Source organism: Symphalangus syndactylus, chromosome 18 (genome assembly GCF_028878055.3).
Source record: "Symphalangus syndactylus isolate Jambi chromosome 18, NHGRI_mSymSyn1-v2.1_pri, whole genome shotgun sequence".
NCBI lineage: Eukaryota > Metazoa > Chordata > Mammalia > Primates > Hylobatidae > Symphalangus > Symphalangus syndactylus.
Window position 1 is genome coordinate 56,069,973 of NC_072440.2, and position 24,615 is coordinate 56,094,587.

The 24,615-nt window shown below is 58.6% G+C and overlaps 1 protein-coding gene across 8 annotated transcripts; it reads right to left on the reverse strand.

The window, feature by feature from the left end:
* Positions 1-132: 132 nt before the first annotated feature.
* On the reverse strand, positions 133-24,471 carry PRODH (proline dehydrogenase 1). Of its 8 annotated transcripts, none has more exons than XM_055251702.2 (14): positions 24,193-24,471; positions 19,071-19,279; positions 13,724-13,758; positions 13,083-13,232; positions 10,645-10,709; positions 10,347-10,463; positions 9,854-9,933; positions 8,912-8,993; positions 7,273-7,365; positions 7,005-7,151; positions 5,864-6,039; positions 4,401-4,499; positions 790-878; positions 133-714 (listed from the first exon to the last, which is right to left on the reverse strand). In XM_055251702.2, the coding sequence occupies exons 1-14, from the start codon at positions 24,463-24,465 to the stop codon at positions 527-529; spliced, it is 1,803 nt and encodes a 600-aa protein (XP_055107677.2). In that variant the 5' UTR covers positions 24,466-24,471; the 3' UTR covers positions 133-526. The 8 variants fall into 8 exon arrangements, with proteins under 8 accessions (XP_055107677.2, XP_063479354.1, XP_063479353.1 ...); XM_063623284.1 differs by having other exon boundaries at positions 7,273-7,401; positions 24,193-24,467; XM_063623283.1 differs by having other exon boundaries at positions 10,645-10,868; positions 24,193-24,467.
* Positions 24,472-24,615: the final 144 nt, after the last annotated feature.

A 24,615-nucleotide genomic window follows, 5' to 3' on the forward strand; every position in this document is an offset into this window, starting at 1 on the left:
CGCAGGGCCTGGCCTCCAGGAACAGATGATGCTGGAAGCCAGAGTCTGGGGTGAGACTTCTCTGACCCTGTCTGAGCCACTCCCTCTTTGTTGCCCAGAGCTGACCCTGTGTGAGGGCAAATGGCTCTCAGCTGCAGGAACAGTGGTTTATTGACCAGGCAGGCCTCCCCAGCCCGGCCACTGCTCCCCTAGGGGCTCGGGCTGTGTGGGCTGGCCCTGGCAGAAAGCGGACAATCCTCTAGGTCCAAGGACATGGGGGTCACAAAGGTGGGGGCCTTGGGCCCACACATCCGAGGAGAGTTCCCAACAGTTCCCAGCGGCTGTCCCAGGCAGGTATCAGGTTCGGCCCACACCTGAGTGCCCATACCCTGAGCAGGGCTGGGAGGCACCTGACCCCACCTCCAGCAGCTCTGCAAGTGTGGGGTGAAAAAAGATGAATCTGTGTGAGGATGGGGTTGGCTGCAGCTGTGGTGATGGCCTGTGGGGGGTGGGCTGGGCCTGGAGGCTGAGGGTGGGCTGGCGGGTGCTAGGTAGGGCAATGGAAGAGGCTGCAAGTTCGGAGCCGCCGCAGGAGCTCCAGCCACATCAGCTGCCGTTCCCGATGGGCGCCCTTCATGAGGCTGCTGTTCTCCAGGGCACGGCGGGACAAGTAGGGCAGTACCTCCATCACGGGGCCGTAGGGCACGTACTTATACACGGGGTAGCCGGCCTGGCCTGCATGGGGGCAGATATGCCATGAGGCCCAGGCCCAGCACCGTACCTCATCGCACCAGGGAGGGCCCCACTCACCGAGCGGGAAGCTGATCTGGTCACACATGCCTAGCAGCTGTCCAAAGTACACCTGGTGGTCAGCAGGATGCAGGCCCAGCTCCTCCATCCTGTGCAGGTAAAGCCAGGAGCTGAGGGCCAATTCCAGGACACTGTCCCCAGTGCAGGGATACAGGGCTCCTGTCCCAGCTCTGAGCCTGTCCTGCCACCCCAGGTGCCCCATCTACACACTCTCCAGACTTCATCCCCTGCAAGGTGGGGCTAGGGTATGGGCTCTGCCTGGCCCTGCCCCAGTGAGGCCTCTTCCCAGCAGGACTCTGCTGGGCTGCCCTACTCTTCTCCCTGGGGAGGCCTCAGCCCTTAGCCAACAAGGCCCCCCTCCCGCTTTCCCTCCCCTCTCCTCTCTCACCTCTCCTCTACCCCCCTTCTTAGAGGTGCAGCCCTTCCTGGGGCCCTGACCCACCTAGCAGCCTGCCCCACAGGGCAGAGAAGCTCCTCGGCTCTCCTGCCATCCCTTCCTCAAGCCCCTCCAGGGTTCTGTGGTATGACTGGTCTCCGGCCCTTGCCCTCATCCTCTGTGGGCTGCTCCCCTGCCCCATCCTCACAGCTGCTGTGTCCCACACAGCTGCCATCAGCCCCCATGTCCTCGGAAGGCGGCTGCTCTGAATCGAGATGTGTTGGCAAATGTCAAATACACACGGGATTTAGGAGACTTTCTAGAAAAATAATGCACAATGCTGCATTGCTTTTCTAAAAGCAACTTGAATACAATTTGAAGTAATATTTTGTATATTTTGGGTTAATTAAAATATATTCTTGAAATTCATTTTATCTTTTAACGTAACTACCAAAAAAAATTTAATTACAGATGTGGCTTGCATTATATATCTATTAGCACTGCTCAGATATTGGGGTGGGGCCCTCAACTCTGTCCTGTCTTCACACCACCCCTTACAGGGTCTTCCAAAGATTCTCAGGGTTTGAAATATCCATGCAGTGACAGTTCTCAAGTTTCATCTCCAGCTTACTATATCCAGGTATCCTGACTTAGCTGGTCTGCACAGCACTGGGGCCGCCACCCTGGGACAAGTTCCGCCTGCTGCTCACGCATCACCCGGGTGACTGGTGGGGCCTGTGCTGTGCTTCCCACTCCCTCCCCGAGGGCCTCACCTCCCCTGTTCTCCACCTGCCCCAGCCCTGGCTCCCAGAGTACCCATCGGCCAGAGGCCCTTTCCCTCCATCCCAGGGCTGGGCTCCAGTGTCGGGACCACCCAGTCTAAAGCAGGCACCCATCTCCGCCACATCACCCTGGCCTCCATCTTGTGTCTTCCTCAACCCCAGGACATGAACCCGAGAGCCGGGCTGCCACTGCTGGCTGCCCCCTCCCCTGCTGGTGTGCACAGCCTCTGCCACGTGACTGCGGCTCCTCCCAGCGCAGGACAGTGGCTCATTCCACCTGGCATCTGGGCATGGCCTCGTGAGGCACTTTGGCCAACAGGGAGGTACCAAAGGTGACACAAGCAGAGGCTTGCCCTCTCCAGGCCTTCTGGAAGCCTGAGCCCACCACGTGCCAAAGCCTGGGCTGTGGGACGCTGGACCCGGGATGCAGTCTCCTTTACTGCCCCAGCCGTGAATGAGCTCATTAGGCCCCAACGGCCCCAGATCACAGACACAGGAGGGACACAGGCACAGCCAGTGGCAGAAGCATCAGCTGAGCCAGCTCCCCCTGGCCTACACAACATGCCACTATTCCAGCCTCTAAGTAAGTTTGGGGCTGGTTTGTTCCTTGGCCAAAGCCAACTCGGGTTGTTTGAGGGTGGGTGGTGTGGCAGTCTGGGCCCAGCATAGGACAGAGCAGCTGCCATAGTCTAGAACCACTTACCCTGGGGAGGAGACCCCAGCTCCGCAGAGCTCCCCAGCCACCCACAGCAGGGGCACAGAGCTGAAGCCTGCAGGGGTCCAGCCTCTCAGGCAGGGATGTGAGCGTGGTATTGGGGGAGCCTGGCACAGGGCCCTTGGGGCCAAGAGGAGAGAGCCTGGCTGCCACTCAGGGGAGGGGGAAGCTGTGTCCAGTAGGGAAGCCACTGCCACAGCAAGATAGTAGGGACAGACAGGTGCCGGGGGGAAACTGGAGAGAGGAAGCCCTGCTGAGGGCAGGCTGTCCTTTCGGAGTTGGATGGTGATGTGTCTAGTCAGGCTATGAGTCCACCAGCATTGAGAGTCCACCCAGAGGCTGGGAGTCCTGATTACAAGCTGAGAGGACCCTCCACCATCTCCCGAGTGCTGGGCACTGCTGGCCACAAGGCCCGTGTGTGTGGAGAAAGTGAGTCTGTCCCATCACCGACACATCTATGACAATTAGCAGAGGGTCAGGGCACAAAAATGGGTGTGCTGCAATTTCAGGCCATGAAAAAGCAGCAGCATCGTGAACAAAGGCCGAATGTGGACATCACTGAATGATTTCAGAGCCGTGAGTCAGCTCCCTGAGCAGCACCAGGACGTGTCCTGTTGGCTGCAGCCCCGGCCCCAAGCCTGGCCCTGTGGCTTCACAGCTCCTTGGGGAGCCCCCTCGTGCCACCAGCCCTGGATCTGGGGCACCCTGCCCTCCTGAGGAGTGGAGCCCCTGCTCAGCTCCTAGGAAGGCGAGAGCCAGCGAGGCCACTGCCCAGGCCCCCCAGGGTTCTAGGGGGTCCCATCCCTGGGAAGGTGGAATCTGGGAGGGGAGGGCGACCTAGGACCCCATCGTGTGCATAGCTTGGGCTAAGGCATGAGATAAGACCAGGGTGACAGTACAGGAGTATCCAAGAACTGACTTCACCTAACTTCTGCATTTGACTTGTTAGAATTCTACCGAAGTTATGCTCCATGGGACAAATGTTTAAAGAGAAAACAAACCGTTACATTCCAGATGTAGTTAAAATGTGAAGGGAACTGCTTATAAATGAGGTGGTGCTGTGGAGGCCTCCTGAGGGACTGGGCTCCAACACTGCATTTGTACCTTTCAGGACCCATCCGAATCCCCTAATGAAATTTAGTTTTTTAATTGTGAAGTTTAATAACTCAGATATTAATTTTTAAAAGTCTGGGTACAGTGGCTGATGCTTGTAATCCTAGCACTTTGGGAGGCCAAGAAGGGAGGATCACTTGAGGCCAGGAGTTTGAGACCAGCCTGGCCAACATGGTGAAACCCTGTCTCTGCTAAAAATACAAAACATTAGCCAGGCGTGGTGGCACACACCTGTAATCCCAGCTACCTGGGAGGCTGAGGCATGAAGAACTGCTTGAACTTGGGAAGTGGAGGTTGCAGTGAGCCGAGACCACGCCACTGCACTCCAGCATAGGTGACAGAGTGAGATTCTATCTCAAAAAAAAAAAAAAAGTTAATTTTAAAAACCAACGTAACTGCAAAGAGCCGTTGTGCTCTCACAGTCCAACGTCCAGAACGCCAGCGCCTGGGCCTGCGGCACTGAAGCTGCCCTCCAGCTCATTTCACCAGCCTTTCCCCACAAATGCCCAACTGCACCCAGCAGGTCGCTCTGCCCACCCTGAGCTCTGCGCTGCTGCCACCTCTCCCCAACCAGAGGAGATAACGGCTCGGGGTGGGGTTTCGGTGCAGGGTGGGGCGCACCTACCTGTGCAGTGCGAAGCGCACTGTGTCCTCATTGTGGGAGGCCACCATCACCTTGGCCTTGGCGTTGTGCTTCAGCTCCTCCAGCACGTAGTCCAGGCACCTGTGGAGAGTGCCATGTGAGCCCAGTTCCAGGCCTGTGGCCACCTGCACCTCTCATTACCAGCTGCACAGAGAGGAGGCCGAGGGCAGACCCAGAGCCATGCAGTGAACTGGCTCTTTCCAAGGGTATCCACAGGATCAGGAGGAACAGGAGCAGCATCTGCCCCTCCCAGCACCTCATGAAAAAGAAAGACTAGCAACCAAGAAAAAGCGATGTCTGGGACCAGACAATTCACACAGAACCAGCTGGGGCACAGCGTCCCTGCATCAGACATGCTGTGACTCTGGGGACCAGCCCAAACATGCCCATGAGCCTCATGACAGACACAGCTTTGCTTCTGGGGAGGGATCGTACAGTGCACCCCTGGCCCTGCAAGGAAAGAAAAGGGAAGCAGGTCCCTGTAGGGCACCGTGGGGGTGGGCATCCCGGTGCCCCAGGAAGCCCGAGTAGTACGGCTCCTGCAGCGAGGACACTCAGCAGGCTTGACCATGTGCACGTTCTCTCTGACCCAGCAATTCCATTTCCAGCAACCTAGGACAGCTGCATCCTCAGACACAAAACCCGATGGCCCCTGTGTACCACAGAGGGTGACGGTATGTCCAGCGAGTCTGTTATAATAACCAGACTGAAAACCAATAAGATCAAAGATGCTGGACACACAGCTCCGGACACTCCATGCTGGCTGTTAATAGCACCACTCTGCAAGCCCACACAAGGGGACCCAGATGGAATGCGAAATGAAAAACACATTGGGCAGAGGACACGCTACAACGCAAACAACAATGGCAGAGATGTGTGTGCTGTGGCACGACATGCACAGCGGCTGCAGGAGGGGAGCTGGAGCCAACCAGGAGACACTTGGGGTCTCTTTGAATTTGCAGCACACACACATGCCTCTAAGAGGAAAAGCCCATGGTTGGCCAGCCTGTGCTACATGAAAAGATCACCAAGAAACTAGAGCAGTAAAAGCAGGTGCAGAACAGCTGATGGGCGATCCCACTGTGTGAACTGAAAAGCAAGCAGGCTGAGCCTGTGGCGGGGAGGACCGGGGGCTCGTGCACATCTCTGGATCTAATTGTCTGCAGGAGCCGGCTCAGGGAACTGTGGCCAATTTTGCTTTAATAGGCTTTTCTATATTTACAAAAGAATAACATTAATGTTTTTGAAAAAGTAACACATGACACAAAAGCAGAGGAAATATCAGTTTTGGCCTCAGGACACACGTGGCTGCCACTCAGGCTGGGGGCTTCTGGCCCCAGCAGGATGGGACGGGGTCAGCCCCAGCAGCCTCTCCAAGTCTCTCCCTCAGGCCCAGTTTCTTGGCGCCCTGCCCTGGGAAGATGGAGGGGCGGGAGAGTGCGTACCTGTGGTACATGGCATTGGTGGCCTCATACGTGGGGTTGATGGGGTCCTCATAGCCGATCTCTGCCGCACGGGCTCGCTCCTGGGCCAGGTATGCGCCCCGCACCAGCTTGGCCCCAAAACACCAGCCCTCACGGCGAGCCAGCTCCACGTCCAGGGTCACATTGTCATAGGCATCCTGTGGGGCCAGGGCCAAAAGTCTCAGGGAGCTTGGGCAAGCCCAAGTGACAGCAGGATGGGGCCTTCCTGGGCCCAGGTGCAGTCACCAGGGCTGGGCAGCAGCTGTCTGGGGAGGTGCAGCTCAGGGCACCTGGAGCAGCTGTGGGTGAGGATGGGCCTCCAACCTCTGTCTCCAAGGAGCAATGGCAGTGGGGACGTCTGCAGCTTCCTGTGTGGCCTGTGGATGGCCCTGTGGGTGCAGCCCAGGCGCCAGCAGCCATCATGTGCTCCAGACTCCCAGGCTGACTCCCAGGCCGACAGGGAGGGGTGCGTACTGCATGCTCCTGCCTGGACCCCTCCCCATGCCACCGTGTGTCCTCGGGGCACCCGGCTCACCCCTGAGAGCTCTGGACCTGCTAACATCCCTGAGCAGTTTGGGGCCCACAGGCTAGGGTGGGCTCCCTGAATACATGTGACATCCCGGGTGAGTCTTTCTGGGGAGGGCCCAAAGCTTTCAGGAGGTTCTTAGGGGCGCTGAACTGAAAACACGCTGGAGGAAATGGTCGTGTGACGCCTTCCAAGTTTGTCGGGCACATCTAGTGGGCCCTCATAAAGATCGTTGTCTTCCTCCTGCTCCTTAGACACTCTTGGCTGGTTCCGAGAACCAGAGGAGAGGCTGCGGGCAACAGGCCTTTCTTGCTACTCCGAGGCAGTCACCCTGGCCTCGGCCTCCTCTGCAGGCCTGGCTGTGGCCACCACCTAAGGGGCTCTTTCCTGGACCCTGGGGCCCGCTGGGTGAGCTGTGCTGCAGAAGACCCCAACAACCCCTTGGGGGCACAGCCCACTCCCTCCTCCATCCCATGAGCTCCCTGGTGGGTGCTGAGTATAAAACCAGGCAAATGCCAGGGAGCTCAGATGAGAGGAGCCCCTCCTGTGTGGTCTCCAAGCCCCAAGGCAGGCGGGAGGGGCTGAGCGGGGGCTTGCCTTGAGGTAGCACTGGTATGTGTTGAAGATGAGCGGCTTCTCCATATTGAACTTGCGCTGCATCTCCAGCGTCAGGCGGCTGATGGCCGGCTGGAAGTAGGTCTGCTCCGCATCCACCATCAGCCGCACGCCCATCTCTGTGGCTTTCTGAGAGGTGCAGGGGGTAGGGGAGTGGGAGCAACTATTGCTGAAGTGAGGCAGGTGCCCTCTTCCGCACGAGTCCCAGGTCCCCAAGGCCCCAGCCCTCTGCCTGAGCGGGACAGCTCACCTTGGCCAGGATATCCATCCGCTGTAGCATCCTCGTCATCTGTAGCTCCTCCTCCTCAGTGAACCGGGACAGCAGGGGCTCCAGCTGTCCTGTCTGGGGGTGCAGCACGCGGTCAGGCCACAGCGAGGGCTGGAAAGTGCCACCGTGAGGTCCAGGCTAAACCTCTCTCAGTGTTCCCAGCCCACAGGAACCCTCTCATGCAGGGCCGGGAGGGAGGGCCACCTGGACACAGCAGCACAGTGCCCCGGAACCTCCAACGCAGCCAGTGCACTGCCCTACGCGGGGTCTGGGGGTACCATGAGGGAGCTCAGTGCCCATGTCAGTGGACCCCAGGCTCAGTCCAGGCCTGCACCCTGAAGTGTGTACTCTAACAGCCTCCCCAGTTCTCACAGAGGCCCCACCATTGTGGGAGGGCCCCCTGCAGCTCCCACGTGACACTGAGGAAGTGAACACTGACCACCCAATCGTCAAACAGAAGGGCTCCGCCCGGAGCAGGGAGAGGGCTCAGGAGGAAGAACCCCTGGCTACAGGCAGACAGGGCGGTCGTGTAGCACATGCTGTCACGTAGCCAGGGACCAGGGCAACCGCCAGGATGAGGCCTTCAAGGAGCTGGTGCTCAGAGGCCATGGGGACCCATCCCGCAGGGCCTCCCGCTCACCCCTTTGCTGGCCCCAGCAGCCTTGCCTCACTGGGCACAAACAGTACCGCTCTATCCCTTGCTACACCGCGCTAAAGTCTCCAACAGCTGGTGGCCTTGGTGCACAGCCACACGGTACACACTGCGCCCCGAGGCTCTGGGTCAGGGCTCTAAGTTTGAGGCTGGGCCCTTAGTGGACTGGGGCTAGATGTGTCATGGAAAGCTGCCTCTGCAGGATGTTTTCTGAAGGTGCTTCTGTTCTTTCTTCAAATCCCAGTTTAGGTTGTGGTTTCAAGCAGTCTGCCAGGTCCTGGGGCCCCCTCCCACAGGCAGATGAGTCTCATTCCTCTCCCCGCTGTATACAGGCTGGCCTGGTGACATGCTTCTAACAAGCAGAACTTGGCAGAAAAGACACCGTGTGACCTCTGAGGCGAGGCAGGAAAAGGTCACCCAGCTTCTGCCTGGCTCTCACGTCTCAGGGGACACTGGCCCTTAGAGCCCAGCTGCCATGTTGGGAAAAAGCCCAAGCCACAGCCAACACCAACTCCCAGACATGTGAGTGGGCGCCTCGCCCAGGTCCCAGCACCACCACTGTGTGAGTACAGCTACCCAGGAGACCCCAAGGGAGAACTGCCTAGCTGAGCCCTGTCAACCCCAGAACCATGAGGCAGAAGCAGAGTGGCTGCTACCGTTTCAGGCCTCTGAAGTTTGGGGTGACCTGATGCACAAGACAGATGACTTGGGGAAGGCCCCCAGACCCCCTCTCCTTGTGGTGTCTTAAGGCTCCACGTGGGTCTCTGTCCCACCAAGCATTCTGTGGACACTAGTGGGTTTGTCTTCTTCCCCCTGGACCACAGGGGCTCTGTGGGGCCATAGTGTGCAGTGATCTTGGTCATGTTAAGTTCCCAGGGTGGGCAACAAGAGACACACATGGCAGGCTGAATTCCCTTCTTAGCCCAGTGCCCTGCTGAGCTGGGCCTCACTGAGGAGCGGAGGTGTTACCTGTGTGTTGGGGACCACCAGGTGCTTGGAGAGCTTGGTCCTGCTGTCGATGAGGCTGCTCCAGTCCAGCAGGTCCACGGTGCTGAGGGAGGAGGCGCATCAGCAGGGGGCGACCCCACCTGTGGGTGCTAGGGTCGGGTGGGGGATCCAGGCCCAAACCTGTCCGTTCACCAACCACCACAAAACCCACCTCGGTGTTCAGTTTTAAAAGACAGAGGAAATGTAAATATTGTTCTCTGTTTAAAAATTTAAAACCAGTGGCTCAAACTTCTAATCCCAGCACTTCGGGAGGCTACAGCGGGCAGGTCACTTGAGCCCAGGGGTTTGAAACCAGCCTGGGCAACATGGTGAGACCTGGTCTCTATAAAAAATAAATTAAAAAAATGTAAAACCAAAACGCAAACAGTCCTGTGTCTGGGCGGCTCTGAAAACACTGAGTACCCTGGGGCTGTTTTGGGCTTGTGGAGGGGCCGAGCACAGGCAGCCAGGCCGGAGGCAGACACAGCTCTGGGGGGCCAGGGAGGACACAGTGGGCAAGGCTGGCAGTGTGTCCGGGGATGGCTCACTACTGCACCACCCCAGTCACCTCCCCACTTCAACTGGAGGCTCCCCAAGGATGGGGCGTGGGGCTCTGATCCTTCGCCTGCCAGCATGGACTCCAGGAAGGGCTGAGAGTGCCACCTTTGCTCTGGACCCAGATAATTCTATAAAGAGCCCTCTGTGGGGTCTGTGCTGGCCCTATGTCTACCCTGCCCAGCCCAGTCCCAGCCTCAGGGACTCCTGAGGCCATCAAGTCCTGCTGTGGGAAAAGCAGTTCCTTCAGCACTGTCATCCCAAGGCCCACCCTCTCAGGCAGGGCAGCCAGGAGTGGGAGACGCCGCTGGGGCTTGGCTGGAACCATGGCTGATGCTCATGTCCTCTCAGCCTGGGGGCTGCTCTCACCCAGACACTCCCAGGGTCTCCGCCGTGAACCAGTCCTCAATCTCAGCCCTGGATGCGATGCCCATCTTTGCAACACTTTCCTTGAGAAGTGAGAAGGCCTGGATCAGCCCCATTCACTCACATTTTATCCTTCCCCCAACCCATTGGCCTCTGGTGCTGTTTCTGGTTTTATTACATCGTTAGTAAGAATAGGATCCATTTCTGGTTTGTTTCTACTGCATAGACAGGTCTATTCCCACCCCGCTGCTGATACACGCCCACGCCCTGCAAGGCTGGGTCCCCAGCCCTCCCGCCAGCATCTCCCCTCTCTGTTCAGAGTCCCTCTGACCTCCTCCTCCGCGCCAGGCCAACCCCAGCAGCTGTGGAGTGAGCCACATGCCCTGGATGAGTTCCCAAAACCACCTCAGACCACTGCCCACCATGCCCCCTGTGCGCCCCCACGGTGCCCACCCCTCACAAGCCACAGGAGTGGGGAAGGGGAGGGCTGCCTCACCTGCAGCACCTTCACCTCCAGCTTGGTGTCCATGGCAGCCAGGCCTGCCTGCCCTTGCTCCACAGCCATTTGGTGAAAGAAGCACCTCCACTTGGCCAGCACCTCTGAGAACTGCAGCTGCAAACGCAGGCCTGAATGCCATCTGCACACGCTCCTGCCCGCCCCAGTCCCACACACAGCCCCTGTGGCCAGCTCAGGCCTCTAAGGCATGGGCACCTGTGCTTTCGGTGGATGCCCACAGCTGCCCTGAGGACTCGCACAGCACCAGACTCTGCAGGTGGAAGGTTCTAGCACTTACCAGAAACTGGGGTCTCCCCAGTGCCGTGAGCTTAATGGCTATGAAGCCGTCATCGCTGACTCTACCTGTCAGAAGCCACAGGAAAAGCCGTGACGGCCCTGAGAGGTGCGTGGAGGCAGCGCAGGGTGGGACAGGGAGGGCCGGGGCCTGGCCAGCCCACAGCAAGGCTCCTGACCCCACTCCACCCCGCCCATGAAGTCCTCGCACATGGCGCTCTGGAGGCCCTGTGGAGATGGGAGGGGGCTCCGTGGCGGGGTTTGTGTTTCCATGCAGGTGTGGGACAGCAGTGGGCACAGGAGCTGCCTGTCCCCTGCCGAGCAGCCCCCACAGGCTCCCTGCCTTGGTTTCCTCCCCTGTGCCACCAGCACCATAGGCTGCTCACACGTGGGTCACAGGACCCAGAAACACCGAGTGTGGCTAAGACAGAGACATTCCAGCGAGGCCCCCTTGCTCAGGCCTCTGCCCCAGAGCCAGGATTTCCCAGGCACCTCTGATGCAAGCGCAGGCTCCTGCCCCCGTGCAGCCAGCCCGCAGTCCCACCCTGTCCTCCAGGCCAGCCCTCCTGCAGCATTCTTGCCCCTGACACTTCTTTCCAAGCAACAACCAGAAATGTTCCTTTAAAGTGAAAGCAGATCTTACCATCTCATCTTGTTTCACGTCACCCCAATGCAGGGCCTTCCCCTTCCATCTGCCCTGGGAGAACAGGCAATGGACGAGGAGAAGACGCCCCTCACCCTGATGGCCCAGCATTCAGCTGGCCACTCTGACTCCCAGCCCCAGTCAGGAGGCGGCTTCCAAGCACTGCTCAGAAGGGCCAGGTGCAGTGGTATGTGCCTGTAATCCCAGCACTTTGGGAGGCCAGAGTGGAAGGTTCACTTGCGCCCAGGAGTTTGAGACCAGCCTGGGCAACATGGTGAAACACCATCTCTACAAAAAATATGAAAATTAGCTGGGTGTGCCGGGCGCGGTGGCTCACGCCTGTAATCCCAGCACTTTGGGAGGCCGAGGCGGGCGGATCACGAGGTCAGGAGATCGAGACCATCCTGGCTAACACGGTGAAACCCCGTCTCTACTAAAAATACAAAAAATTAGCCGGGCGTGTTGGCGGGCGCCTGTAGTCCCAGCTACTCGGGAGGCTGAGGCAGGAGAATGGCGTGAACCCGGGAGGCGGAGCTTGCAGTGAGCCGAGATCGCGCTACTGCACTCCAGCCTGGGCCACAGAGCGAAACTTCTTCTCAAAAAAAAAAAAAAAAAAAAAGAAAATTAGCTGGGTGTGGTAGTGTGCGCCTGTAATCCCAGCACTTTGGGAGGCCAACTTGGGGGGATCACTTGAGCCCAGGAGGAGTTCCAGGCCAGCCAGGGCAACATAGTGAGACCTCATTTTTTTTTTTTTTTTTTGAGATGGAGTCTCGCTCTGTCGCCCAGGCTGGAGTGCAGTGGCGTGATCTCAGCTCACTGCAACTTCTGCCTCCCAGATTCAAGCGATTCTCCTATCTCAGCCTCCCAAGTAGCTGGGATTACGAGCGCCTGCTGCCACGCCCGGCTAATTTTTGTTTTAGTAGAGATGGGGTTTCACCACGTTGCCCAGGCTGGTCTTGAACTGAGCTCAGGCAATCCACCAGCCTTGGCCTCCCAAATTGCTGGGATTAGAGGTGTGAGCCACTGCGCCTGGCTGTAAGACCTCCTCTTTACAAAAATTAAAAAAAAAAAACAACAAAACTTGGCCAGGTGTGGCGGTGTGCACCTGTAGACCCAGCTACTCCAGAGGCTGAGGGGGGAGGATGGCTTGAGCCCAGGAAGTCTAGGCTGCAGTGAGCTATGATCACACCACTGCACTCCAGCCTGAGTGACAGGGCAAGACCTAGTCTCATTTGAAACAAACAAACAAAAACATAAACAGGCCTGGGACCTGCTGCCCCTGACAGAGGGCTGCTGGGGCCAGCATGGGGCTGTGCAGGGTTGGGTGTTTCTAACACTGAAGGACACTGGGCCTTGGTGACCTCTGGCTTCTCTAGCCCTGGAAGCACCTGCTTCCCCCACCTCTGGCCCCCAGAGGCTGTGTCAGGGAGGGATTCCTGGACAGAAGATGCGGCACCAGCTCCCTGAATGGAACCTCCACCCTGGGCTAAGTGTGGCTCGGCAGCTGACATGGACCAACTTCCTGCAGCTCATGGTCCTGGCCCCAAGCCAGGGAGAAGGGTGGGGGGCATGAGGCGGGATCAGGGAACAGGGAGCTGGGGCAGGAGAGGAGATGCCTTCTGGGAGGCAGTGGGTCCCCTCAGGAAGGGGCTGAACAGTGAGGGACCCAAGTGTGACCAGAACTCAGCCCTCTGGCTCCTGCCCCAGCTTGGCATTCACCCACCAGCACCTCCATGACCCCAGGGGTCCACTCAGGCTGGGACATGGCAGGGGTATAGCCAGCAAAGAGGGGGCCCCACCTGAGGCTTCGATGCAGCGCAAGAATGTCTCCATGTGGCTGTCGCACTTGGCCTCATTGGCATAGAAGTAGGTGCGGGCACTAATGACACCATTCCTTCGGTCCCCAAAGGCCCGGTGGGCCTGGTATTGCTTGTCCCGCTTATTCGTGCCTGGAATGGCGAACGCACTGCCTGAGCACAGCTCCAAACACCCACTCCCAGCACCCACACACCAATGCCCCAGGGCCCCTGCCCTCAGGAGGGCTCCAAGTGTAGTGGCCTTGCCAGCCTGGCCCTGGCACTGCGCTGCCCCATGGTTCCCATCCCCAAGCCCACCCTCCTGTCTACACTGCGTCTCTTCCACCTGGAGTGCTGCATCCCCCTGGCTAGGCCTCCTCATGAGGCCAGGACGGCAGTCTCCTTAACAAAGGCCTGGGTCCACCAGGAGGCCATGAGAAAGGAGCAGGGCGTCTCTTTCCCCAGACGCTTTCGAGTATGTCAGAACCCAGAGCGACAGGGCAGGTGCCCTGGACATGGGGAGGAGCCCGGGCTCTGACATCACCCCAAGGCCCACTTGTGCCCCAGCCTAGACTCTCCTGAGCCACCATGGGGTGTGCAGAGTGGGGAGGGCGTCTGTTCCCACGTGGCGGCCTCTCACTCACCACTGCCATCCCTCTCCACAGCTGAGGTACAGGACCTGTGGGAAGGAGGGGGAGGGCAAAGGTCAGGGTCACACCACCTGAGCCTCAGGTGACAGGCAAGTTCCCAATGAGGCTGCATGGAAGTCCCCACCACAACCCTGGTGGAGGGTAGATTCCAAGGTGCAGCCCCAGCCCCACCCCCACCCCTAGCCTGGGGTGGAACACTTGGGCCTGGGAGGGACAGCAGTTTATGGGGCTGCTGTGTCCCAAGGGCTCAGGAAACCTGGGGCTCCTTGTGGGTGGAGAAATCAGAACCCTATAACCATATGCCTTAGCTCTCAGAACAGCCCAGGGCTTGCAGCAGGTTCTCAAATAAAGGTAGTTACCTGGTTCCAAAGACAGAGTCAGTCAGGGCTGAGAGGAATGGAGGCGGGAAGGTACCAGCACACAGAGGTCCCCAAATCCCCAGGGAGGCCCCCTTACTCAGGCCTCCGCCCCAGAGCCAGGGTCTCCCAGGCAGCTCTGATGCAAGCACAGGCTCCTGCCCCCGCGCAGCCAGCCCTACAGTCCCGCCCTGTCCTCCAGGCCGGCCCTCCTGCAGCATTTTCTTGCCCCTGACACTTCTTTTCCAAGCAACAACCAGAAATAATTCCTTTAAAGTGAAAGCAGATCTTACCAACTCATCTTGTTTCACGCCACCCCACCCCAGGTTCCCATCATTTCCCAGTAATGCCCAAAGTCCTGGGCCCCTGGCTTGGGCACCTCCAGACCAGTGAGGCCAGGATGTAGGCTGTCCCCCGCTAGGCTGGCCACACTCTGCTCAGCCAAGCCCCTGTCCTTCCTACAGGTGCCTCTGCATCTCCACCTGGCCAGCACCCCCATTCCCCCTGGCCCCTCCCTTCTCTAGGGTACCCGGCTTCCCTCCCCCACCAGCCCTGCACCCCTGCCAGAGCCTCCTCTTCTTCCTTCTCCCCACGGCCACAATCTGATTCTGGCACTTGGTTTCCGTGCTGTGTCATCCAGGCTAGCAAGAGCTGCTGCGGCTGTTAAGTCTACTGTGACAAAGCGATCATGGTCTCCCTGGCCCCTGGAGCAGCTCTGTGGGTCATCTGACTTTATATTCAAAGCCTGATTAAGTCAGTGACCATGGAGAGAGCTCTGCTGCATGACCAACAGCATCCAGAGCCTTCCTGAAGCTCCCCAGAGGCGCTCGGACCCTAAGGGGCAGCTCTGCCCACACTCACAGGAAAGGAGAGAGTCCCCCTCAGGTGCTGGGAAGGGGAAAGGCAGAGCAGTGGTCAGTGATACGCATCCCAGAGGCCTCCGTGTCAAGGGGCCTCAGCTGCCCACTTTCCACCTGGCTGCTCAAGGAGCAAGCCCTGGGCCAGGAGCCCCTGCCAGGAGGCTTTCCCTCCCACCCACTCCTGGGAAGCCCCACGTGGGCCAAGGACTCCACAAATGCTGCCAGGGCCCCTGAGGCTGCAGCCCAGGGATGGGAGCTGGCAGGCAGATATGCTCTGGCCGCCTTATGCTGACACAGAGATGTGACAGAGGAGGGTGGAATGTCACCATGTGACTAGGGAACAGGCAGGCAGCACGTGACCCCCTGCCTGAGACAGGGAGCTCCTGGGACCCTGGCTTGGGCACCTCAAGACCAGTCATGAGGTCAGCCCCAGGACCTTCACGCCGAGGCTTGGGTACAGCCAGGAAAAGCCATGCCCAAGGGAGACTCACTGTCTATGTTAAGGCCGGGGCGGCAGCCAGGGCCCTGCCCAGGGCAGAAACCCTCATGGCAAGTAACAGCAGACAGTGGGGATGGGGCCTCAGGGGCCTCCATGACCCTGAAGAGAAGGTTCCATCCTGAAACCGCACAGCCCACAGTTTGGATAACACGGGACTTAACCACACAGGTGTCTGCCTTTGAGGCAGCCCACCTTCATGAAACAGGATCATTATCTGACAGGTCCCCAGGCAGATGAGTTCCCGCTCAGCATTCCCACAGCTGTTGTGTTCATCCTCCGAGGTGGGCCTGGCAGGAGAGGCTGGGGAAGCCAGGGCCGCTCCCTCTCCTGCTCTGACACACTCAGAGGCAGAACACCGTAGGCTACCGCTGTTTCTCTCCGTGAACCTCCAGAGCACAGACCAGGCTGACACAGCCAAGCAGAGTGGCCAAGATGACCACACAGCAGGTGCAGTGGCAAGAGGGGCAGCCGGGTCTCAGAGTGGACAGCTATGCAGCAAGGACAGGGCCACACTCTCCAACAGGCATCATGGATAAGTCACAAGGAGACACAAATGGTGGTTCCCAGGCAGGTCGGGGTCCTGTTTCCACTGGAGGGGAGGAAGAACGCACCCTGAGAGCAGCTGATTCAGAACTGCTGGTGCCACACAGGAAATCTGGCTTTCGCCACCTGGGACGTTGCCACGTCGTGGCTCAAGGCACCACAGGGAAGAGGGGGGCACGTGGCACTGGCAGCCGTGGGGTGTTAGAGGAGGAAGGGTGAACCGGTGGATGTGGGACCCTGATCAGGGTGGGGACCACATCCCAATGCCTCCTTAAAGCTGGACCCGCCTCGTGCTCCCCCAGCCCCACCCCTCATCATGCCCAGGGCATAGTCTGTTGAAGGGCACATGATCGCACACATGGGCACGGCCCGGGACACAGAGGAGGGAAGAGCGACAAGGGGACATGGGGCAGAGGAGGACAAGCACGAGTCCCCAGGGGGTCTTCAGAGAAGGCAGGAAGACCCTGACCACCCACACAGCCTCTACCGAGCTCAGCTCTGGGTGGCTGTCCCTGGGGACGTGATGCCTGTTTGAAACAAGCAGAGTATGGGGGTCCATGCCCCGCCCTTGTCCAACTCTCCCCTGGAGGGAAGCCTGGCAAGCCCCTTTCTACCTGTACTCCCCTCCCCAGCTCCCCAACCCCCTTCCTCCCCAGCCCCTCGCTCAGGACACACACTGCACACATATCCCAAGTGAGCTGCCCCAGCCTGGAGACCAAGGCCCAGACCCCGCCTCCAGCCAGCCCTGGGCCTGCACAGCCAGACCAATGCCCCCATCCACCCCCTAGGTGTTCCCTCACGGCCCAATCATCAGGAAGATGCCTTGGCCCCTTCCCCATCCCCAAGCCCTCAGCCTGCTTGGGGGATCCCTGGGACTCCTCTCCTGGGGTCGGGTGGGGCCCTAGCCTCTGGGAAGCACGGTCTCACCCCTCCTCTGGGTGGACACTGCCCTCCTTTTCTCTTTCTTTCTCGGGAGCACTGCTGGGACTCACTTCGCCATGCACTCAGATGCCTCCATCCTCCCTGGGCCTCTCACGGTTAGGCCAGCACCACTTGCCATGGCCTTAATTTGGGGCAGTGGCCTCAGCGTCTCTCCCCAAAGTAGAGCCCATGGCCCTTGTGACAGGAGGGTAGGTTAGGAAGGCAGATCTCTAAGCAGTTCCCTGCACTAGGGTCTGCGTGACTGGTCACTCCTGGCCAGGCAGGCCATGCTGCAGCGTGGACATCAGACCAGTGCTTGCAGACCCAGCCCTACCCCCATGGCTCAGGCCCCTCTGAAAGCACAGAGCAGCTGAGCTGGGTAGGTGTCCTCACCATGCACCCCTGTGAGGACAGGAAGGAACCCTGTTCACTTCCCAGAGCTGCAGCAGGGCCCCTGCAGACAGCAGCCACCAGCAGCAAGAGAGGTGCGGCCCTTGCAGGGCAAGGGACTCAGGCTCCTAAGGACACAGGTGCCCAGCCCCCTGGCAGAGTACAGGCCAGTCCACCTCCAGACACTCAGCCTGCAGGGCAGGGAGGAAGCCAGGCAGGACCACCCTGGGAAAGGAGTCTTTTCATACCAGAGGTGCCTGAGAGGAAAATCCCATTGTGAAACCAAGTCCCCACCCAGACTCCTTCTGAGAACACACAGGCCATTGGTTATTCAACAGGCAGCTCAGCAAAGGCTGCAGCCAAGAGCTCAGGCAGCTGCGAGGCCCACAGGGCCTGCTAGGAACACAGTGGGGTGCTGGGGCTAGAGTACCCCACCTTCAAAACAACCAATCGCAAGGCAGGGGCTGGGCTCCCCTGGCCAATCCTCTCCAGGCAGCTGGCAGCCAACATGCTGAGACAAGCCTCAGACATTCCGTTCCCAGGGCTGGAGGCTTCATGTGACTGCCTTTCCCTTCCCTTCCCAGGCCAGCCACCAGGGGAGCGGCAGGAACAATCACCAAGGCCTGACAAGGTCCACAGAGGGACTGTCCCAAGCCTTATGTGGGTCAAGCCCGGCTGCTGTCAGGGTGCAGGGACCCAAATACATAGGAAGACATAGAGAGATCCCATCTTTACAAAAAAAAAAATTAAAACTTAGCCAGGTATGGTGGTGCGTGCCTGTGGTCCCAGCTACTTAGGGGGCTCAGACGCGAGGATCACTTGAGCCCGGAAGGTTGGCTGCAGTGAACCATGGCACCACTGCACTCCAGCCTGGGCAACAGAGCAAGACCCTACTTTAAAAAAACCGGTTGAAAGAAATCAAAACAAGAATAATATTTTGTGACACAAGAAAACTATATGAAATTCCAATTACTGTCGCCCTACCGAGGCAGAGTGAAGCTGTTGTGGCGGGGAGGGTCTGGTCCAAGACTGAGAGTCTGTGCTACCTGGCTGTTTACACAAACATTTCCTAACCCGATGGAGGAGGCTCTGCTACAGCCTCTCTTCTGCAGGGATTCCTGACCCACAGGCAGGTCCCATTGCCCGACCCTTGCCTGGCCTCAGCCTGCCCTGCAGGTGTGGAACCTCCCAGGCCTGGCCCCTGCCCCAGTGTCAGTGGAGAATCGAATTGAAGCCAGGAGCGGTGTGGCAGGCTGGCCTAGAGTCAGCTCCTGGAGGTCACTAACCTGATACAGAGCCCCTTCCCTGGGCAGTGAGTGTGCAGTTGGTACCACCCTGACACGCCCTCCTGGGCATCAGGACAGAACAACAAGACCATGTTTCCCTCCACTTCCTGGAGCAGTCCCTGGCTCATGGGAGATCCATGCAAGACCAACCATTCTTCGCAGAGTGCTTGGTTCATGTGCTGGTGCCTGTGCCCCTCCAGGCGGTGGGCTAGATAGGGCCCAGGGCCATTCTGTGCTCGGCCTCCTCAGGCCTCACGCACACCAGGCCTCCCATGAAAGCCCAGAGCTGTCATCCACATGAAGCAAAAATGCAAGAACTCCAGGCAGAGCCCAGGAGGGTCATCGGTAGTTGGGCTGACCAAGCTCTCCTAGCCTTGGCCTCCGCCCAGCTGAGGCTGAAGCCCAGCAGCTGGACACGTCCCACCTGCTCCCACTGGGTGCTCCCGGGTCATGATCGGAACGCCCGCAGACACCGGGCAGCCTTACTCCATCTCCTTCTGCTCTGCCTCCTCGGGGCTCAGGTCCTCCTCCACTCCATAGTCCAGGATGGCGCCGACACCGAAGGCCCTGTTGCGCTGAAGCAGGGGCTGGATGGACTCCTGGTCCTCGCCGGCTACAAAATGCCCATAGAAGGTCATCTTCATGAGCTTGTTGAATAGTCTCTGCCCTAGAAGTTTCCTGGAAACATACAGCAGCTGAAAGGCAAAGGGAAGCCGCTGTCCTGGGCTGCCCGAACTCTCCTTCCCCAGCAGGGCACCGCTGCTCATCCCCGACCACAACACTTCACCCTAGCCATGCGGCCTTGATATGGTCTCTTGGCGACCGGGCTTTCAGTGTCAATTTCATGGTGAAGACCAGCTAAAGCCGCTTGCTTCTCCACTCTGTCCATCACTCCAGTTCCCATCCAGGGCAGAGAGACCACAGGAGGTACCACCTGCTTGGCCTCAGGACACTGTTCCCACCTGGACTCTGCCCCGTCAGGGCCCCACCTATGAGTCACTCCAGCGGCACACAGTGGGTGCCTGACCACTGCTTGGTGGATAAAAAGGAGAGTGGCTGGCCTCCCTGGGGACAACAGCGGGCATTTTGAGACCATCTTCTGTATCCACACCTTGGCAGTTCTGCTGGGGAAGAGGAGGATCTAACTTGACTTTCTAGTACTTGAATGTCCAGATTTTTCAATGTTTTGTTCCCTCTTATCACAAGTCCCTTAAACAGTGTGAGTGGCATGAGGCCAGCCCCGAATGGATGCTAAATAACAAACGTGTGAAACTCAGGCTGAGTCTGCGCCCAGCTGGAGGGAGGCATGCCCTGGCGACAAGGACAATGAGCTAGGTGACAGTCCACAGGGGCCTGTGAGATGACTCCCACCCCATGACCCATGGGCTCTGCAGGGTCATCTGGGGCTGACCAGCCACTCTGATGGATGCTGCCTGGGAACTGTCCATCTCCTCCAATCATATTTCACCACGTCGCTCATTCAGATGTCCCAAGCTGCCATACACCAAGCACATTTTATAGACTGGAAACAACCAAAGGAAACTAACCAGGATCTCACATCCTGGTGGTAAAGGAACCCCAAAGGGGAAGGAGGGACTCTGCCTATGACTCAGGACAGGGGGATGAGGCAGTGCCTGCAGGGTGGGGCAGGGGTGTTTACTAACCCAGATCCAGGAGTGGGGCTTGCCAAGGCGGGGAGATGGTATGGAGAACTGTGGGAGCTCCAGCACAGGGGACAGCCAGGGCAGGAAGGACAGGGACAATGAGAGGCTACTGGGAGAGGAGGGCCGAGTGTGATACTCAGAAGCACACCTCCGTGCCGTGTCTGCTGCCCCTGCCGACTCAGCCCCAACACAGGAAGAGCCTGGGATTTCTCAAATCCGATGGATACTAGAACTCCTTTTTTGTGGGGAGCATCTCTTGAGACCATAGTTTCAGGAACAACTTCTAGTCTAAGCAAAAGCATTAGTGAGTCAAACACTTATACCCAAGCCAGCCCTGAGCACCCACACGCCTGCCGACAGGCAGACACGGCCCCACAGCCTTACCCTCAACATTGGTGCCCCATGGAGACGCCTCCTGAACATCACCCCTGGGCATGCCATGAGGCAGCCCCAAGGACCAGGGTTTCCCAGGCACTCACCCCTGCCTTCCTGCAGCCTCCAAGCAGAATCTGACTTTACTGCATTTTGTTCTTTTATAAAGAGGATTAGAAACTGGAAAATGAACATGCTGACATGTTCTCCGTCTCCCACTGAGCCTGAGCCAGGCCTCATTCCTGCCGGCAGCACCCAGGGATAGTTGGGAGAACGGGATGGGTCTGAAACCTATCAAAGATCACCCAAGTGGCAGGCGGGGCAGAACTGGGGACCTGAAAACCATCACTGGGCTCATCCACATCCGCTCTGAGAGAATCATCAGAAACACAACAGGAGGGAGGGTGGGCAACGTGTCTACTGCACGACTGCTGCACAGGGCCATGCAGTCTCTCTCTACCTAACTACTCGCCTCTGCACAGCCAGCACTAAATGAAGGGGCGGAAGCCCAGGCTGCACTGACTCCAGGGATGCTTATTCACAAAGATGGGGGGCTGACGGACTGGGCCTGGGCTGAGGCTGGAAGCTCCCTGCACAGGGCTGCAGAAGCACACAGGCAGGGCTGGCAAGTTATTTATTTATTTATTTTTAGAGGCAGGGTCTCACTCCTAGGCTTCAGCGACACTCCTATCTCAGCCTCCAGAGTAGTTGGGACTACAGGCATGCACCACCACACTCAGCTAACTTTTTTTTTTTTTTTTTTTGAGGCAGAGTTTTGCTCTTGTTGCCCAGACTAGAGTGTAGTAGCACAATCTCGGCTCACTGCAACCTCCACCTCCCAGGTTCAAGCGATTCTCCTGCCTCAGCCTCCCAAGTAGCAGAGATTACAGGTGCACACCACCATGCCCGGCTAATTTTTATATTTTTAGTAGAGATGGGGTTTCTCCGTGTTGGCCAGGCAGGTCTCAAACTCTTGACTTCAGGTGATCCACCCGCCTCGGCCACCCAAAGTGCTGGGATTACAGGCGTGAGCCAGCGCCTGGCCCCAGCTAACTTTAAAAAATATTTTGTAGAGACAGGGTTTCATGATGTTGCCCAGGCTGGTCTTGAACTCCTGGCCTTAAGTGATCCTCCTGCCTTGACCTCCTGAAGTGCTAGAATGACAGGCATGAGCCACCATGCCCAGCCTAGGGCTGGTAATTTTGAAGCTGACTCCAGAGCAAAACAACCACTTTAACACCATCCTGGTAGCACTGATGCCCCCGCATGGCACTCCCTGAGACCAGGGCAGCCCCACATCTTCTTCAGGTGAGGAGATCCTTCGAAGATTTAGAAACCTGCACCAGTAACACATACACTTGTACCCCTGTGAAAGACTCAACTGGATGTGTGCAGAGTAACACTGGTAGAGCTGGTTCTCTCCCCACATCCGACTCAGGGAACCACTGTCACCACAAGTCCTGCCCCTTCTGTGAGGGCACACACCCAACCTCAGTTCTGTTCTCATGGAAATCCTGGGACTTTCCTAAACCCTCCTCAAAAAGTTCAGCTTTCAGCAAGGGCGGGCCCCAATGCTGTCCCCATCCAAGGCAGCAGCTCAAAGAACAACTACTGCAACCTGACACACCTGTGGCAGATATGATGGCCTCATTGCACGGGCGCCTCACAGACCTGTGCTGGCTCAGCAGAAGGAATCTCCCCACAGCCCAGAGGGTGAGGGAAGGAACACCCTCTGGCCTGCTCACAGGACCAGGTTCTAGTGAGCAGCTCACAAGCCCAGGACCTGGCCTCTGCCTTCTTCCAGTGCTGAGGCTGCCGACACCCATGGGACCACTAGCAAGACAACAGTACAGACCCCACCGAGGGGCTTCCCAGGGCACAGGCAGGACCCTAGGGGAGCCTGGGACAGGTCGCCTCTGGATGCCCTGCCTTTTCCAGGTACCCACAGCACCATTCCTGAGCCCTGGCACTTGCCTCAAGAAGGCATCCAAGGGACAGCGGAGCTGACAGTTTCCTCCCACAGTCACGGAACAGCACCTGGCATTCCCCGCAGCGGACTGGGCACCAAACCCCACACCCTGCTCTGCTGGTTTCTCTGTGCAACAACTGATCTTGAATCTAGACAAGAAAGCTTAGGGCAGTGCCTACAGAAACCTGACCTGGTGCCTTTCTAGTCCCCTCCCCATCCTGGCCACGCTTAGAGCTGTACCTACAGAAACCTGACCTGGTGCGTTCCTAGCCCCCGCTCCATCCCGGCCACACTTAGGACTGTGCCTAGAGAAAACTAACCTGGTGCCTTCCTAGCTCCCTCCCCATCCCGGCCACACTTAGGGCTGTGCCTAGAGAAACTTGACCTGGTGCCTTCCTAGTCCCCGCTCCATCCCAGCCACAAGGTGGGCATGGCTTCTGCACGACTGGCCCCAGCTGCCACCTAGGATGCCCGTCCTTGCCCTGTGGCTGGCCACTCCCTCCCCTGGCATTCCTGCCTTGCTGCCTCCTCCTCCTATTGCAGCACCACCAGCACTGGCTGCTCTTTTGGGATGCCCCTTAGATGTGGGCACTGCCGAAAGCCTCCACATCACCGTCCCCCCCCTTGTCAGTTCCTCTACCTGGGATGTCCCTTTCTCACCTTCCTGTACCCTTGGTCTGGGCTCTCCATGGCAACGGCTTGACCTTAAGGCATCCTTGTGTGCACAAGCACAGCAATGGCCTCTCAGAGGCCACCATCTGTCCAGTTCAGCTCCTTCCTCCACCATCCTCCGCACTCCCGCCACCACTGGTCCTAGGCTGACCGTGACGCTCCCCATGGGATTTGGGCCAACAGCACCTGACTCTGATTTCGTGGACCCCTGCCCTCACCTCGCACCTGCCGAGGCCTCACCTAAGCTCAAGTGTGGCTGGGTGCTTCTCATCTCACACCGCCCCCCGCCTTCCCCCGTCTCCTGGTGAGGCCAGGGGTGCAGCTCCCGACCTCTGTACAGTCTCACCTGAGAAATCGGCGCCAACAAACAGAACCTTGCAAACTCTTCCCAGGGCCACCTGGAGATAACCGTCATCTCTAGTACCCCTAGGCTGATGCAGCTAAAACAGTGTTCTGCTTGTTGACCCCCCACCCACCAAAAGCCCTCACACTTTTTAAAGTTACCATGGGTGTGTTCAAAGCTGGGCGTTTGAGGGGCTTCCCATTTTCCCCCAACAGTGTGCTCAGAGTGGCCGTGTCTGGGAAGCAGCTGGGTCCCGGGGACTGAACTCTGGGGTCCCAGGCTATGAGCCCTACACCAGGCTTCTCTTGTGTCAACATGAAGAATACTCCATTTTAAATTTCAAGTGATAACTCTGTATTCCCACAAGTGGTATATATCGTAAATATTAAAACGACCATTGTTTTTAGTTGGTAGACATCGACAAATAGGAAAATTTGCGAGATCCGAGGGGGACTGCAGGAAACGCCTCCCTTCCTGGCTTCCCTTGCTCCAGGAGATGCTTGGGAGGCACCCGGTTCACGCCAGGAAGCTCCGTAAAGACTCCTGGGACCGGCAGAAGCCCCGCGCCCCCGCCTGCACCCCGCGCACCTGCTCGTGGCGCGCCAGCAGCGCAGGCCAGGCGCATAAGCGCAGCACCAGCAGGCTGCGCGCCAGCTCCCAGGTTCGCCGGCTCCGGTAAGCCTCCTGCGCGTTGCCGAAGTCCACGGCGGGCACCGGCGGCCGCACTGCCTTGGCTGACCCACCTCCCGGCACGGCCGCTGGGCCCGCGGCGGGCTGCTCGCGGGAGGCCGGCGCAGTGGACAGCGGGACGAAGCGGGGAATGTAGGGGCGCAGGACGGGCAGGACGCGCTTCAGAGCCATGGCGGGACGCCGGTACCCGCCCGGGCCGCTTAAGTATTCGCTGTTGGCCCCGCCCCGCCCCGCCCTGCCCGGTCCCGGAGGCCTCACCCGACATTCCTGACAAATGTCAGACAAGGGCTTAGACTTCGGGAGCACCCTGGCACTTCAGCT

What these genes read in the sequence shown, in the direction of transcription:
- PRODH (XM_063623282.1), bottom strand. Translation starts at nt 24,465, where the DNA reads ATGGCTCTGAAGCGCGTCCTGCCCGTCCTGCGCCCCTACATTCCCCGC. An exon ending in TGCTGGCGCGCCACGAGCAG is followed by an intron (nt 19,280 to 24,192) that starts GTGCGCGGGGTG and finishes TTTGCCTTTCAG; the next exon opens with CTGCTGTATGTTTCCAGGAA. An exon ending in CATACCAGTGCTACCTCAAG is followed by an intron (nt 6,040 to 7,004) that starts GCAAGCCCCCGC and finishes CTGGCCCCACAG; the next exon opens with GATGCCTATGACAATGTGAC.